The sequence below is a fragment of the Electrophorus electricus genome, chromosome 11, assembly GCF_041902795.1.
Source record: "Electrophorus electricus isolate QZ-2024a chromosome 11, ASM4190279v1, whole genome shotgun sequence".
In the NCBI taxonomy this organism is placed as follows: Eukaryota; Metazoa; Chordata; class Actinopteri; order Gymnotiformes; family Gymnotidae; genus Electrophorus; species Electrophorus electricus.
In genome coordinates, this window is record NC_137507.1 from 23,681,069 (window position 1) to 23,697,868 (window position 16,800).

At 38.0% G+C, this 16,800-nt stretch overlaps 1 protein-coding gene across 1 annotated transcript; it reads right to left on the reverse strand.

The window, feature by feature from the left end:
• Positions 1-11,743: 11,743 nt before the first annotated feature.
• bpnt2 (3'(2'), 5'-bisphosphate nucleotidase 2) lies at positions 11,744-16,720 on the reverse strand. Its single transcript, XM_027031873.3, has 5 exons — positions 15,935-16,720; positions 15,535-15,694; positions 14,513-14,608; positions 13,689-13,850; positions 11,744-13,226 (listed from the first exon to the last, which is right to left on the reverse strand). Exons 1-5 carry the CDS (start codon positions 16,271-16,273, stop codon positions 12,961-12,963), a joined length of 1,023 nt encoding a protein of 340 aa, XP_026887674.2. The 5' UTR covers positions 16,274-16,720; the 3' UTR covers positions 11,744-12,960.
• Positions 16,721-16,800: the final 80 nt, after the last annotated feature.

A 16,800-nucleotide genomic window follows, 5' to 3' on the forward strand; every position in this document is an offset into this window, starting at 1 on the left:
CCATGTTTAGATAAGATGTACAGATGATAGCTACAGGACAGTAGGCACTTATACCAAGTTTGGAACCTTGAGCCTCTGGCTTGGATTTCTCTTGCATTTTCAGTCATTGGACATCTCAGATCAGACTGCAGCTCAGATGTGTCGAAACTGTTATGCGAACTCTGTGTGAAGATGAGGTTTACTTTTTTCCTGTGCAATACTGAGAAAAGCAGCATTGGTTTGAGAGAAGCTCTGCTTGCATTCTTGTCTGCTTGCATTCTTGAATTTGAATGTCAGAGCAGATCAGATACCTCCTGAGCAGCAAAATATTGACAGTTAACGTACTGTACTCAGGTGCTCCGGGTCACATTTAAAAACAGGTATAATACTGGATTAGAAAGCTCCTACATTTTGCCCTGAGGTGGACCGCATTACCCTACCAGGGAGGAGGTGCCGGCAAAGAAGTTGAGAGGTTAATGGGAAGTGAGTGTAGCGAAGTGTAACTGGCCATCATGGTAAAAGCATACTCCTTGAGAGAAGGGCACAGCATTTTAAGGTAAGCACACCACAGCAGCACCTAGGGCAACTTATAGCAGGTTCTTTTGATAAGCAGAAGGCAGTGAATTTCAAACCCAACAGAGGCAAAAAACGTGTTTGATAACAGGTCACTTTCCCTAGCCATTACATTATTAAATATTGAGGGGCAAGGTGATTTGGCAAGAGGTATTAACAAGAGCAAACATGATGTTGCAGTGTGGGTTAGGGCAGATGTGCTTTTGTGCTTCTCTGCTGATTTAATAAGGGTGTTTTAGAGTGTTTGCAAAAGACTAATGAGCCTTAGCTCAGGAAAACTGAATTGTTTGGTTGATCACCTTTTCTAATTCTCACTGAGGTAACTGCAAGTGGCTATACTAGGTTAATTCATATTCAAAACATGTTTTAATTGTAACTGACACATTGTATTACAGATTCAAAGGTGAACAATCTTTTGAGATTCTGGCAAGCCATAGTTAAGTGTCATCATTGTTTCCAGAGGCATGAACTGTGTCTGTGGAATTACACTACACTTTTCTAAAGGTTTTTGCTGTAAACATTAAAACTTGGGATTTAATAATATTTAATGAAGAGGTCCAGTGTTTTAAAGATTTTTTTCATTTAATATGAAAGCTGCTTGTTTCTGTAGTCTTTTTTCTGATACACATTTCATCAATTTTAAGTGCAACCTAAATTAGAACACCTAATTAAATTTATATTTGACTAAAATCTTGTCCACACTTTGAATTAATTAATAAATAAATTCAAAGGTCCATATTTACATAAAACTTGGTTGTGTAGGTTGCTTACCACATTGATTATGCAATAATAACAGTATGGTTCCATTGCAAGCATTTGAGTCAATTTGAGAAAAAATGATAGGTGCTTTGTGTTTTTATACATTTTACTAGACAGCTTTAACTTGCGATGTTTCAGATTTGAATCCTGGATTGGATTATTTGCTGTTTTGTGAAAAGGAGCAACAAAAATCGTCTAGCTCACTGAAGCAACCAAAGCATAAATAACCCGTCAGGATTTGTGAAATTACATATCTTTATGCTTCATTTATCAAAATAATATATCAACTGATCATGGTGGCTAAATACAGAACACTGAACACTGTAGAATATGTAAAATTCCATGCATGTTATTACCAGCAAATTTCACTTATTAGAAAAACCTTGTAACTAGTTAAAGACTATAGCACATCTCTTGCAATACACAACTAGAGTTAGCCAACTTCCAACTCTTTATGGGTGATTAGTTTCTGATCGCAGGACCTCTGCTTGCTAGATATTTTTTGGGTGGCAGAATTTCTCAGTTTAATAGTGACAACGACATGTAAAACCTGTTATAACTCTGCTGGGCTCCACAAACTCATACCACCACAACATCCGCTAGTATGTCACTGGTGCTGTTGTCACTGTCGTTATGTAGAGAATATTCTACTGCCAAAACAAGATTTGAAGACCAGTATTCATTGACCAGTGATGGACAGGGTAGAGAGATAACAGAACTCATGGACCAGTAATGGACAGGCTAGAGATTGGCTGACAAACTGGGCAAGAAGAAGTGCTACAGTCCGTAATTGTGCGCTTATAACATGCATGGTTAAGCTGGATGTACCTGATAAAGTGGCCAGTAATTGCTGCTTGTACATGTTTTAATAAAACGGGTGGTGAGTGTATTATATTTAGATATATGGCAAGGTATGCATTATGCACTGATATTTCCAGGCAGGGGGTCTACTTGCTGGAAACTATTTTCTTAGGTGTTGAGGTGTCTTAATTTGCTTACTTTGTCTGAAAGGAATACCTGCTGGAGCATTATCTTAACATCATACCTGTAACCTTTCTTTTCTTTCACAAACATTTAATGTTACTATGGCTTTGATGAATAGGTAGCTTGTAATTGTAATGCGCCCCTCTAATTTTCCTCTGGACCACTGGGCACTGGATGGTGTGGCCCCAACCACTCCACCAAAGACCCTGGGTGTCACAAAACACATTACCAACCTTGTTTACTCTGGGTAAGTAGACAATTGGTATAATTATTATTATTTTTCATCAAAGCCAGTGGAAGCTGATGCAGGTAATACTACAAAATGGCAGGGGGCAGACTGAGAGGTACCTGTTGGTTTAGAGAGGGGATTGCATGGTGGTGTCTGGCCTATTTCTCTTTACTTCTGTCTGTCTCTGTTCTTCTGTCTTATCACTAACAAATACAAAAAGTGAATCAGAGGTTTCTTAGGTCTGTTTAGTAATGCTCAATGAAATGGTTACTGAGAGAGTAAACAAATTCATGTAATTCCTGCATCACATGACATCATAAACCTTTTTCTATTAGTCTCACCAAAATTGAAGTGACCCCTTGGTCCCATATTGTGTCTCAGTGTTAAATTGCATGTTAACTAACTTTGTTCCGACACCGTTTCATTACAGATGCAACGTGCCATTTTCTTCAGAATTGTGTGAATTGTATTACCTTATGAACCATGTCTGTTACAGCAAATTGAGCCTAACATGACCTTCGCCAGGAGGACAACCTTTAACTGAAAGCAGACCTCTTCTATCAACACACTGACATTTTGGAAGGTTAACTGTCCAAAGGTTGAATGCTGCAGTATTGGTGTAAACTAAGGGCCTAATTACAAAGACCCATGATCAGTGATTAAACCAAATGAAACCCAAGTTAGGAGCTGTCATGCTACCCTAAAATAACCACCATTTACCTTTTAGTGTAAAATAACTAAGGGGACACATCTTTAGCACTTCTGTTTTTCACTAAAGGTATATGATCTAAATTTGAGGTTTTTTGCCAAGGGAAAATAATTTGGACCAAATTAAACTAAACTTTGAAAAGTGAATGTGAAATGGAAAATGTCAAATATAATAATTTCCATATTCTTCTATTAAAGATTATTGCATTCAAAATCTATTTTGAAAGTCATGTAGAAATGTATAATTGCACAGCTTGCTTGGCACTGCCAGAAATTACTAAACTCTTTCTCATCCCTGTTTTTTCTTTCGTGTAAATGAATATGTATGAGGAGAAGAGCCAAGTCTCTTCTCTCTCACCACTGAAGAGGCACCATTACAGAACCTCCCTTGATGACTAATAGGAAAATGCCATCAAATTATCCATCAGTTTCAGAAAAAAAACAATGTAGTTTAGTTGCTTCTTTCAGGTAAAAGTAATAAATAAATCATCTTTGAGGGAAATAAGTTGGTGTTGGCTGAGAGGTTTAGGCTTTTTTGGTATATGATGATTTTCAACACATTCTAATATAGTCTAATGCCACCAAGATACATTTTGCACTATTTTAAATAAATGCTTTACACATGGCCAAGTAATAGTCATTGTAAATTAAACAAAGCTATTCAAAGTTGCTCTGTTACCATTCGCTTCTTCTCAATAAGTCCGTGACCAATATTAATCAAACCCTTTAAAACAGAAGTCCTGATCCAGAATTGTCTTTCTCTGTAGCTCTACTAATCGCCAACACAATAGCAGACATCACAAACAGCACTTTGAAATCATTTGAGTCTAGGACAAAAACATGGTTCACCTCACCTGTAAATTAAGGAAAGAGGTCAAGAAGCTATAGACAGATCAAGATGCTATAAACCTTAGCATCCTGACCTGTGATCTCTTATCTTAATTGCTTGTATGTCAAAGGCACTGTTACCAGAGCTTTGTCATTAAAAAGAGCCTTTCTCACGACCACTTTCTATCTTATTAAACCCATAGCTCAACCACTCTGAAGAAGCAAATCTCAAATGGGCACTTACCTAGATTGATTTGTGTATAAAGTATGAATGCATCATTCATCTTCTGGGGGGAGGCAAATGAGTGAGCTGAATATATGACTTAGAGCATATGTTACCCAGAGCCCTCAGCAAGTACTCAGTATACATTGTCAAATTAACAGCTACAAGAGATTAGAGAAATTGCACTATTTTATCTGACCTGTCATAATATACTCATCAACCATGTATGCAAGAAAAACTTCATTGGAAATGCCAGGCTTATATGTTGCCATGGAAAATTTGTATTAGCCATCCTAACCCTTTCATAATCATCTTTCATACCACAGACCTAACATTTGCTGGATGTTATCATGATGGATTGGTATTAACTTAGTAGTCACCCTGACCCAAGTAAAACCCTTGGCAACAATAGTGTGCCTGAAACACTTCTACCAGCCCAACATATATAATCATGCCATTATCATATTAATGTTATTAGAATTGTAAACGTTTACCTATTTTACCTATACAGGTACCTAATAAAATGGCCGGTTAGTGTAGACACAAGATATGTGTTTCAAATAAAGATACTGATGAGTCCAAGTCATTATTAACAGTCAAAGTGAGTTTTATTGAATGCATCATCGAAAAGGATGCATTTCAGTATTTCAGTTGCACCTGTTAAGTCGATCCTATATACGCACAGTTATTGTCATTTCCTAGATTGCACTACTTGAGGAATAATAACTTCGGCCATGAGCAGGCCCTTGTCAAAACCTCCTGAATAGAGGTTAGAATGTATTGTGTGCCATGGAAGCTTTGAAGTTGCATTCTTCAGAATAATGAAACATGACTCACCCCTCCTCTGGTGCTCATCTTTCCAGATTGCCAAGTGCAGTCCCTGGCAGATTTCTGGGAGAAAAGCTCAGAGCCACTCAGGAGATGATCATGACAAAATAGGCCAACGTATGATATATTGGTGCTCACAGACTTAGCCAAACTTAGAGGAGTAAAAGGATTGTGATTTGTAATTAGTTTATTCATTTCTGTCCTGATTGAGCCTTTTTCCTTTAGACCATTGATTATGTCCCAGGTTGCCAAGGAAAACAGAAAAATACACAGAAAAACAATCCACCATGCCACTATTGGACATGCTAAAACGGATCACATACTCAATTTAATAAAGTAATCATTGAACTGGGCTGTGAGTTTATTGCACCAGAAGCAAACATTGTAAATGCTAATAAAGCAAAACAAAACAAAACTGATGTTTGACCACTGTTTGCAATTTAGTGAGTTCAGTTTTTAGTGTACTTCTATTAATACAATTATTGTGTTTCCTCATTACTCACTTTTGATACTGTGTTATTGAGATTAGAAAAATATATTGTTGTGACTTTTAGCAAGAGCTTTTAGACTGTATAATATTAGCAAATTGTCCAACCACAACAATTACCTGTGCTAATTTGCTGTTTTATGCAACACTGTAGGGTTCTGATTTGAGACTAATTTCTACTTGAAAGTCAATTATAGTCATCCAGTTGGTTTGCTGTAAAGTCACGGCAGTCAGTCTGAATTTGTAAGTTGCTCTGGATAAGAGCGTCTGCCAAATGCCATAAATGTAAATGTAAATTTGTAGCAGATGGTCCTATATAACTGCATGTTTCTGATCACCTTTTGTTGTTATTAGACTGCCCTAAAACACCAAAAACATTAAAGATATTCAAGGACCAGATGGCACTTGCATACGCATATTATACTCACACATGCATGCATAAGGTATCCTATTTATCCACTAAATTGTGAATCACAAGATGTACTATAAGGTAGATCAAAACGAGCACCTGATTTCGAATGTTTTTATGTGCATCCTCGTAGTAAGGATATCATGCCCACTGTCCATGCCATTCTATTATGATTAAGAAACTATTCCTTCATTAATTATATCCACTCATCCTTATTGCATGAATTTTGAAATTCAGTTCAGAAGCCTTCAGACCTACACAATTAGAGTCTTAAAGCTTGTTTTTCTTTAAAAGATCAGGAGCAATGTCAATCAAGGCGGTCAGCCCTCCCTGGACTGCATCATGGACAAAGCCTGAAGGCTTGACCGCCAGCTGAGGAGATCGCAACCTGTGCTTCCTCTCTGTCTCTCTTATACATCAATAGACCATTTTCAGGTACAGGCACAATCACAGTATAGTGGAAGAATCACTCACACCTCCCAAACTTGGTCAGGCTATGTTGTGTCACGTTCATAATTCATGTTTTGTGCTTCAAAGTGTGAAAAGGACACTGTAAACACAACTATGAACTTGCGGGTGTCCAACAATACATTACTGAAAGCCTCACTGCTGTAAACAAAATCCAAAGAGAGGAGAATAATTTATAAGGATAAACATTTAATCACATTAATGTGGAATAAATTTGTTAAGGATAAAATGAACTAACCATACATAAAAAACCTCTGCAAAATGTGATAATATATAATTTATTGCCACAAGGATCAGTAATATAATGTGGAAGCCCAGTTAGTTTAGCATAATTTGGGATGCTTTGTTAAATATTGAGCAATAAGTTGTCCCATTGTTTTGAGACAAACCAAATTTTCTAAATGGAATGATATTTCTCTCTGTTAGATGCACTGCACTGATTTACCTCTGATTTAAGTACACAGTCTCCTTCAAGAGAGGCAGTTTAAGTCTGATGATGTGGTTTTTTTGATGCATTCAAGGCTAACATTGTGTTACTTCTGCTAACATCTGTGCTAATTCTCATTGAACTCCATTTATAATAATAATAATAATAATAATAATAATAATAATAATAATAAAGAGCATGAAGGTTCCAATTATAGAGTAGACAGTGAGTAGAATACATGGAGACGAGGCACTGAATACTGTCAAAATGTTGGAGATCTGGTCCATTTTTCAATCCAGTTCAGCTAATGGCTGTAAAAATACTGTTAGCATGGAGCACATGAGCAGCTGCGATGGGAAGAATATAAAAGTTGTCTGTTTACATGACTAAAAAGATTTGTTCTGCCCAAAACTGTTTCCTTTTCACACTGCATGGCTTATTTCACATGCTTAATTAGGCTAGTTATTGATATATAAATTTAAGTCAGGCTTTAATTTGAAAATTGAACCCATGAGAAGCAACACTTGTGTTTTACTTTCACTTCTTTGCATTGTCATCTATAATTTTCCTTTGGCTTTGATTCTGACTGTCATGTTGCAGGGGCTTAAAAAAGACACAAGAAAAATAAGTCAAGTGATATAACAATAAGTCTCAGAGACTTTTTGTCTCTTGGGCAAAACACAGGGGTGTCAAGGTCCCTCCATCTGTGGTTGAGATGCAGGCAGATGGTTGGGCTAATTACTTGAAGCCTGAGGAAGACAGACATGTGGACTACCACATGAAGAGACATTACAATGCCCCCAAGCTTTAATTTAAAATGAAAAAGAATTCAAATGTCCTCAAGATGGCCACAGGGGTGGCACATGCACACTAGGAGAAGAAACGTACAGATTAGTGCATGACTGTCATCATACGAGGGAGGACAAAGTATTTATTTTACTTTGGTCCATGTTTTCATGCTAGCCCTATGTGAGTCAATCTTGAACTTAGACAATCAATCTAAATTAATGTGTGTGGGGGTTAACAACATGGAAATATTGCTGCAGAACTGGAAAAGTAACATGCAACCTAGCGAAGTGTCTCAAAGGCCAGTCTCTGAGGCCTCCTCACTGTTATGCTGGAGCAATGCTGTGATAACAGCCTAGAACCGGAGAATAAGAGTCTGGGTGAAGACAACAATGAGGTCAAGGCACAGGGGTCCCCTGATCAGCAGTCCTTTTTCCTTGAGAGCCAGTTCCAGCAGAATGTCCACCCTGCATTTTCCTATGACCACCAGTGATGGCACGGTGATCAGTCAGTCTAAACAGAACTAATACTGATTGGTGATTGCAAAAGCTGAGAGCGGGCTCAGGTTTGATGGCTGTGATTGAGTACTAGAGTGGCAGGCTTCTCACCATGCTTTTGCCCAATAGGTGCTCTTTCAGGACATTCATGACTCGTACTACCTCAACTCCTTTACGGCTTTTGCCATCAGCCTCCAGGGCTGCCCTTCTCAAAAGCTTTATTTCCTGACCAAAATATAATAAAAGTGTCTGTTAAGGATGCAGCTTGCAGATCAATGTGAAGAACTAAGCACCAATGATACTTTGGTAAGGTTGATGTAATGAGTTCAATATATGGTCCAGGTCAGTGATATGAAGCTGTGCACCACATTACTCACATCAGAATTTGCAGGGATGTATCCATGAGACAGCTGTCAGTGAGACTTCTTTCAAAAGTAATAGTAGAGGCATATGGGTAATATTAGAGCTCATTACTTACCTGGGGCAGTAGGGACCTTTCCAGGTTATTACAGCAACACCTTATTCCTAGGTTTTATCTTGACATGTATGTTAAATACTCCAGTGTAAATACTTAGTATCAGATACATAAAGAGAAGTAACGAAACAATCCAGTTGTCTGCCATATATCTCAGGGTTGGAGCATGGGTAAGCTCCACATGAAGGTGACAAAACAGACATGACAGTTTGCAATAGGGAAGAGAATTATTTTTTACAGGTGTTGGTGGAAGCCCTCAACTTTTTTTCCTTCTCTGGCTGCCATGCAGAAATTTGCACTTCTAAGGGGAAAATTTAAAAAAAGAAGTCACGAAGGCTCACCACTTTTCCACAAGCAGCTGTGGCACAGATTTTCCGCTCAGTGGAAAAGCTCAATCAAGATAAAATGGTGGTCCTATTCTGTTCATTCATCCCAGCCACCAACTGCAGCGTTGGCCCTGGAGCCCAAACAGTGTGTTCTGTTCTCAGTGGAAATCAATTCATTTTGGATCATGTGACAGTGGCATTGACCTGACAACCTGCTATTGACCTAGCCCTGACCTAAACCTGCATTGCCGTGAAATTTTTAAATATTTTGTAATAATGCAGTAACTGAACAGTAACTGAAAAATATTATTTCTGTGCAAAACTGTTTGTTTATAGAAAAAAATCTGATTCGACATTTTTAAGTGTACCCATTAATTAGATACAGACCTCCCGATGGCAAGCGAACAGCAGCTGCCAAGGCATGTGTTGTAATGTCATTTTCAACACATTCCATGTTTCTGTTGTTTTAACAATACAGGGTCTTTTCACTTCTAAAGAACATAAATCATCCTCTTCTGTAGTTCTTATGGAGGTTGGAGGAAATTTTCAGTTAAAAGCACCTCTAAACACTTGCCTATAAGATTCCATATTGTTGACAGAAGTCTGTCGTTTCTCTCCAACCCATCATTTTTGTGATCCTGTATGGTGACGCATCTGCCACTGAATCATAAAAAAGATTATGCTTTATCTGACTCCTACACTTGGGTCTCAGATCTACTACATAGGTAAAGGGTACTTTGATGATATGCTACCATACGAGTAATGCACATTGCTGGCAGAGTAGCAGGTCTGTTTATTTTCCTTTCGGAACACTTGAATCTATTCGAAAATCTCCAGAATCCTTAGAGCTGCAGCATGACGTATATTCTTGCGCCTGTTTGTTTGTTTATTTATTTTTTATAACTGAATGGTATACTCTACACTTTATGGAAAATGGCTTGAGAGCTATTGCCAGTGGAGCTGCTGCTGTTGTTCCTGTGTTTCCCTTGTTGTCACAAACCATGAAGACAGCTGCATCAAAAGATCGCCAATAGATGTGTTCAAGTACTCAATATGGACCTGGCAAATAAAAGCAGGACATTCTCCCAGAAATGACAATAAACAGGCATGCTAAGGTTTCCCTTAGGGCACGCAGTGGTAATGGGAGGTGGCTGCTTATTGCGTGCAAAGCACAACAACTCAACACCTGCAGAGATGGAGTTAATGCAAATTATATCCTATTCTGCTGGCATGAATGCAGTTATGTGAATATTGTCGTTCCCTGCTGAATCCCCACCAGAAGCTGTAATTCAAGTAATTATTTATAATGAAGTGCAAAGGGGACAGGGACATTCTTTAGATTTGCACTACTTAGAATTTATAGAGTAAATCAGCATCTTGAAACAAAGGGTGATATGACTTGGTGATTGTAATAAAGAAAATACCATCACTAACCTCCTATGATACACTTTTGAAAATTCTGGATCACAACTCCCATATTTGTTTAAAACTATTAAAAAGGTTGTATTTAGGCTGACATTTCATACGTCTCTCTTCTGATTTGGAAGTTCTTTCTCCCATCCCTCCAGTTTTTTAGCTTCTTTTTTTTTATAACACAAAAGTAACATGACCATGGTTTGAAAGTTAGCTTTTATTGCCTAACTGCCAATTACCTGTAGAATGCTGGCTAAATTACTCCAAATCTTACATCAACCTTAGCAGCACTGCCTACTAAGTTTTTCATGGGATGTTGCTTTGAAAATATGTCTAGAATGGACTCTATATTTCCCAATGAATTTCAAGATACTAATGAAATACACAAAATCATGTGCACATTTCTGTTCCCTGTTCGTACATCAAATACAGCAATAGATCTTCAAACAATAGATGTTTGAATCATCAGCATCTGATCCATGCAAGCTCTTCACTATTTTTTCTTCTCTCCTCAATCCTCCCCCTCCTTCCTCATCTCTTACTCCAAATACAGACCGGTATCACTTCTCTTTCCTCTCAAAATCCCTTGAACGAGCAGTTTACAATCAATTGTCTTTTCCGCACCCAGAACCATCTGCATGATCCTAATCAGTCTGGCTATAAACCAGCACATTTTACAGAAACAGCTCTCATAGCAGTTACAGAGAAACTTCATGCTGCTAAAACTGCTAAATTGTCATCTGTCTTGGTTCTTCTGGACCTTTCAGCAGCCTTCAACACAGTAAACCACAACATTCTCCTCTCTGTTCTCTCCAGGCTTGGTGTGACTGGCTCTGCATGGAAATGGTTTCAGTCCCAACTGGAAGTACGGCCCTAGCAGGTGACATGGAGAGGATGCACATCCAAACCACCTAGACTCTCCACTGGTGTTCCACAGGGCTCAGTATCGGGCCCTCTTCTTTTCGCTTTGTATATTGGTTCTCTTGGTGATATAATTTCTTCTCATGGTTTCTCCTACCACTGCTATGCCGATGACACTCAATTATTTCTCTCTTTTCCACCCTCTGACATGCAAGTCTCCAGACGCATCTTAGTATGCTTGAATGAGTAAAACTGAGCTTTGGATAAAATATCTGCTAAATGCTGTAAATATAAATGCTTTACTGTATCAAAATCAGAGTCACACATTATTGGTAAGAAAAACATCTGAAATTAGTCTGCCATCTAGTGGTGTACAATTGCTTGTATTTCACATTGAGGTTAATTTATGGCTCTAAAAATGAATGCAAACATCAGGCAATATGTATAGAACTAATGAAGACTAATATTGAAAACTAATAGGGATACAGTGTACCACACTTCATTTATTTATAGAATTATTTTTCATTTGGTGTCACCAAAAATATTTGTGAAACATATTTCACATCTTTCAACAAGGCAAAATAACCACCTTGAAATTACCTTCAGAGTACAATGAAATTATTTGCTCCCTTTTACAATCAAAATTTTAAATTAAATTAAAGCCAGCACTATGACATCAACCACATTACATGCCTCAGTATCTAAATGGTGAACATGCAGGTTTTTAATGGAAAAAAGTTATTACCTGCAGTATTTACAAGCCAGTCACATGCGCACCACTGAAGAGAGGAAGGGCACAGAAGCATGTCTAGGACATAAGTATTCATACAAAAATACCTCCTCTGAAAAAGTCCAATGCAGTTAGTAATCACAGTGAATGAGTGTCCCAAGCGCTACATTAAAATCTCAATGACCTGTCTAATGTGCTGTTTTGTTATCTAAGAATAAAACGCACACAAACGTGAGGAAGGAAAGTCACAGCAACCTTTTTCAAAGCCCATACCAACAAAAGAAGCTAAAAAAAAAAAAGAAACAAACAATTAATCAATCACAACAATCACAATTTCTTAGAAATGCTGCATTTTATCTACAGCTGTTCAGGAGACAGTGCATAAACTAGAAGACCTGGAGTGCTGATAAGACAGTGTGAGATTACCTCCCACTATCACAGAGATTGATATCTGAATTGAGGAGGAGCAAAGTCATACACATGAGTACATAGTTTAAGTTGGGGTTCTCAGTAACAACCTTGACAGTTATTACATGGAATCTCTTTACATACACAAAGGATTCAATAAGCCAAAGTGTGCACTTCCTGAGAGCACATACCAAACAAACTAGACTCAAACAAAGATTCATGTTCAACGTGGAGATTAACAATAGTAACACGGCTTTACGGAAACCCTGTGTTTGTCTTTTTTTTTTTTTTTTTTTTTTTACTTTGCATCTTTAAATATTAGACCAGTTCAGTAAATTATTAAATGGCAAGTACATAATCTAACCTTTTATCCCCTTGCAGCTCAAGGCAACCTTCCTTTGAGCCCGTGTAAGGAGTGGCACTTATCCAGGAGTCAACCGCAGAGCTGTGTACCACCGGACCAGTTAGTGTAATCGTGTGCTTTACCTGGTATGCCATCGTATTAACACAACTGGGTGGCGCTGAAGTAAGCAGAGCCATTTGGGACAGGATTGCCCTCTCACTATTTGTTCTCGTCCCAGGGTGGTAGCCTACTCACTAGCTTCTTGTGGTCTATTTTGATGCTTGCCAGCAAACCACCCGTGTTACTCTCAGAGCCTGAGTAGTCGATCTCCTCTCCTTTAAGAGTGGTCATGTGACCGCCCAGAGCCTTTAAAATTGCATTTCCAGCACAAATGTCCCACTTCTTGATATAGGTTACATGGACGTACATATCTGCCTTTTCGTACTCATCATCAGATGGATCCAGAAGAGCAAGCACCTTATAGCCTGTGGAGAAAAGCATATGTTTTAATTGTTATTGTATTTGACAGGTTTATCTGATAAAATCAGTCCAGTAATTTTTAAAATCCAGACTTTTTGCATATCACACTAGTATTTTTATTTTGCAAACCCAGACATTCTTATGCGAATCTGAACTGACTAGCGTTACAAGTCCTGAGAATAATATTCTTCTTTGAACTGTAATGCTACATGGTATTCTAAATATCTTAATAAGGAGAAACCACAACACTGGATTTCCTGGTAGGAAAGTTAACTGGTTCAGTTGACTCTTGAGCAGAATCTGGTGCAACACTCTTCATATCAGCCAGGTGTTAAAAAAGGAGCTCTTAGTATTAGCTTACTTCCTTATGAACTCACTAAGCCCAAACCCAACAAATGTGGAGCCACCCCTCCAAAACAAAGAAGAAATACATTGACACCAAAAAAAAAAATGTGAAAATGCAGTACCTGCCCCTCCAGCTGGTATGATTTCAGTATTGTTCCCAAAAGCCTGCTGAATGAAGCCTTTGACTTTGCCTGAATGTGATCGTGACACTATGACCTTGGGGTTGTTGGCATTGTAGGAGCCACGGGGTCCCACGTTTGCTCCTTGCCCCACCATGCCCCATGCTGTGGAAAAGAAACCACAATTTAGTAAACAGGCGAAACAGTGCCCAGAAACAGTCATCTTTTTTTTTTAAATCTTGGTTCAGATCAGAAAACAAACAAGCAAACAAACAAACAAAAAACAAATAAACAAACAAAGATTTTCTTTGATGTCCAAAATATAAGACAGAAGTATTTTCAAAAATGAATGAAAAACTACTTTTAAAGGTTTCCTTCTAACTAATTGTTTGCAAAACAAAATGCTCAACAAAAAAAAAATCATAAATGTAAACAGCAGAAAAATAAAAGTAAACAGCAACATTTGCACAACAACTTCTACAAACAGCAGTGTTTTTATTAATGACAATTTCGATGTCTCTATATATAACAGCAAACTTCAAAAACTGGCACACTGGTGATGTAAAAGTCATCAGATTCTGTACAAAAACTATCACTGCAATTTCTGTATCAGTAGCTAGTGTTGCTACTTTAAGTGTCAGAACACAATTTGCCTACTTGGATAAACAAGTTCGCACATAGAACTATTTAATTTGACACGTTATCTTAAGTTTTCCACTGTTTACATTCATATCAGTGCTAGTGACAAGGGGTTTAATTAACTTTAAACCCAAGCGTGAGGAGTCACACACACACACACACACACACACACACACACACACACAAACCTGTGTATCCAGTGAAAGGTTTGTGGATCACACCTACAACAGGATCTCCATTCACAGCCACACACACCATGGTCGTGACATACTTCCGGAGATTTTCTGTTCAAAGCAGGAAGAACATCAAGGAGCTGGATATGAGCGAACACTCAAGCAACACCAAACCCATTTTAATATGATCTTTGTAGAAAATGTGTGAGATTGCTATTGCTATTTCCTACCAGTAAAACATGCAAAAGTGCAACTGTTTTCAAAGCAAATGCTGAACCTGGTTTATTGATCTGTTACTGTTCATTTTTATGTTTAAACTATTGCCCACAGGGACTGAAAGATTAGCATCATTATAAATGATCACCAGGACTTTAAGACTGCCTGAACGCTGGGAAACCTAATATTAATCTTCATGAAGAAAACATTATTGAACAAATTTAATAATTCAGCCCCTTTTGATCACTTTAAGCTGTACCAAATATGATTCTGTACATTTTAATCAGTTGTAAGATGTAATCTACTGCCAATATTGTGCTCTGAAGTCACTACACTAATTGTTCTGGAGTCCTACATTTTGTGTTTACCTTTACTGGCCTCTTTCATGAGCGACTTGGTTTTGACCAAATTAAAAAATATTAGCTGGAAGCTTTAAATATACATACATACTCCAAGAGAACCTGAAATATGGTTTAAGCAAACAATTATGAATGCAGCCTAATTGACAGATTTATATATACCAAATATCCAGACATCAACTGGCCTATTTTCAGAACAGATTTTTAATGATAGAGGCCACTTGAAACAGTACATTGTTCACTCCACAACTGTTCCATCAGTCAACTAGCTAACCCCCAAGTACATATAATCACTGAATATATAGAATTGATTAAAACACTATAGACACAGATAAAGTAACTTTAGGTATGCCTAATGAGATTGCACAATTTAATATAAAAAATCTGCTGGTTATTCTAGTGAGGTTCTGGCTAAAATAGAACTTTGTGGATGTAAAATCTAAGTGTTACGAGTAATCACACCTGTGTATTCTTGAGTAGCGTCCAGCGGATCTATCCATACTGTCACACTTTCTGACGGCACCATTTTACTCCCTGGGATCTTGTTCAGAACATTATCAGGGATGTTACGAGTCCATATAGTGGCCTCTCCGTCAGAGCTATCGTGCTCTTCTGAGTTTACCTAATAAATAAATAAATATACAAGTATCTTACCAAAAACACGTTATAAACAATAATTGCTTATTAGTGAATACGTGCATCAATCGTTTCTAACTCAAGGATCTGCACAAACGCATGACTCAACTAAAACAGCTAGTTAGGGTTAGCTAGCTGCTAACAAGTTGTTTATTAAGTCACCATAACGACAGCTACAGTATTAACAATGGATGCAAAAGTCTTCATTCAAACTTTTCAATCTTACCTGCAAATAAGGATATGTGTTTTTAATCAGGTAATACATTTTCCGGTGCGAGTTCAGATCGCCAAGTGTGAGCTTTTCGCTGGCTCCTTCTTTGGTCTTTCCTTTAGACCTTTCTTCTAAGGTGTCATCCTCACGTATTCGTTTAACCTCGCGTCCACCCTGAATGGAAGCTTCAATTGATAAAGCCAACAAGTCTCTAAGATCAACTGTCTTCTTCTGCCTAAAACCAGCTATTCTACTAGATATAACCCCAGCATATAAATGGTAAATGACGCCAACTCCGAGTAAACAGAAAACTGCCACTCCAAGTGGGGACAGTCGGATTCCCATCGGTGCCATTGCAACAGCCGTAACAGCCGGGCAAACAAATGTTGATATAACGCTCACGGTGCGTTTGATATTTCTGACAAACCTACAGTGCAGCTAATTAGCTAGCTCTTCTGGTCTTTTACTTGCATTTGCATTTTTTCAACGTGGTAAATGTAGTTAGCCATTTAGCCAGCTAGCTAGCTGTAGCGGTCTAATTAGTCCTAGCTAACGTTGTTGCAAGTGCTAGCTAGTTAGCATGCTAAATTGATGACAGTGTTGGGTCTTTTTCATATGAAGTAACGTTAACGATTAGTCGGGAAACCTATACGCGACTGCATATAACTATTTGCGAATATATTGTCTAAACATTCTAAAAACCTCGACGAACTTTAAAGACATCGCTATAAGCCGTCGGTATCAGAAAGGAGTAAACATTTCCACGTACACAGTGTAATTACACACGGCTCTTCTCCTTCCGGGTCAAATGAAATTAGAACCCAGTTGCGCCCCCTATAGGATGCACAAACCTCTTAAGCATTTCAGTTTCTGTACATTTT

Bases quoted from the DNA above. Each gene is read 5' to 3' on its own strand.
- bpnt2 (XM_027031873.3), bottom strand. From the start codon at position 16,273: ATGGCACCGATGGGAATCCGACTGTCCCCACTTGGAGTGGCAGTTTTC. The intron at 14,609-15,534 runs GTGTGATTACTC...TGCTTTGAACAG, and splicing joins CGCTACTCAAGAATACACAG to AAAATCTCCGGAAGTATGTC. The intron at 13,851-14,512 runs GTTTGTGTGTGT...TCTTTTCCACAG, and splicing joins ACCTTTCACTGGATACACAG to CATGGGGCATGGTGGGGCAA.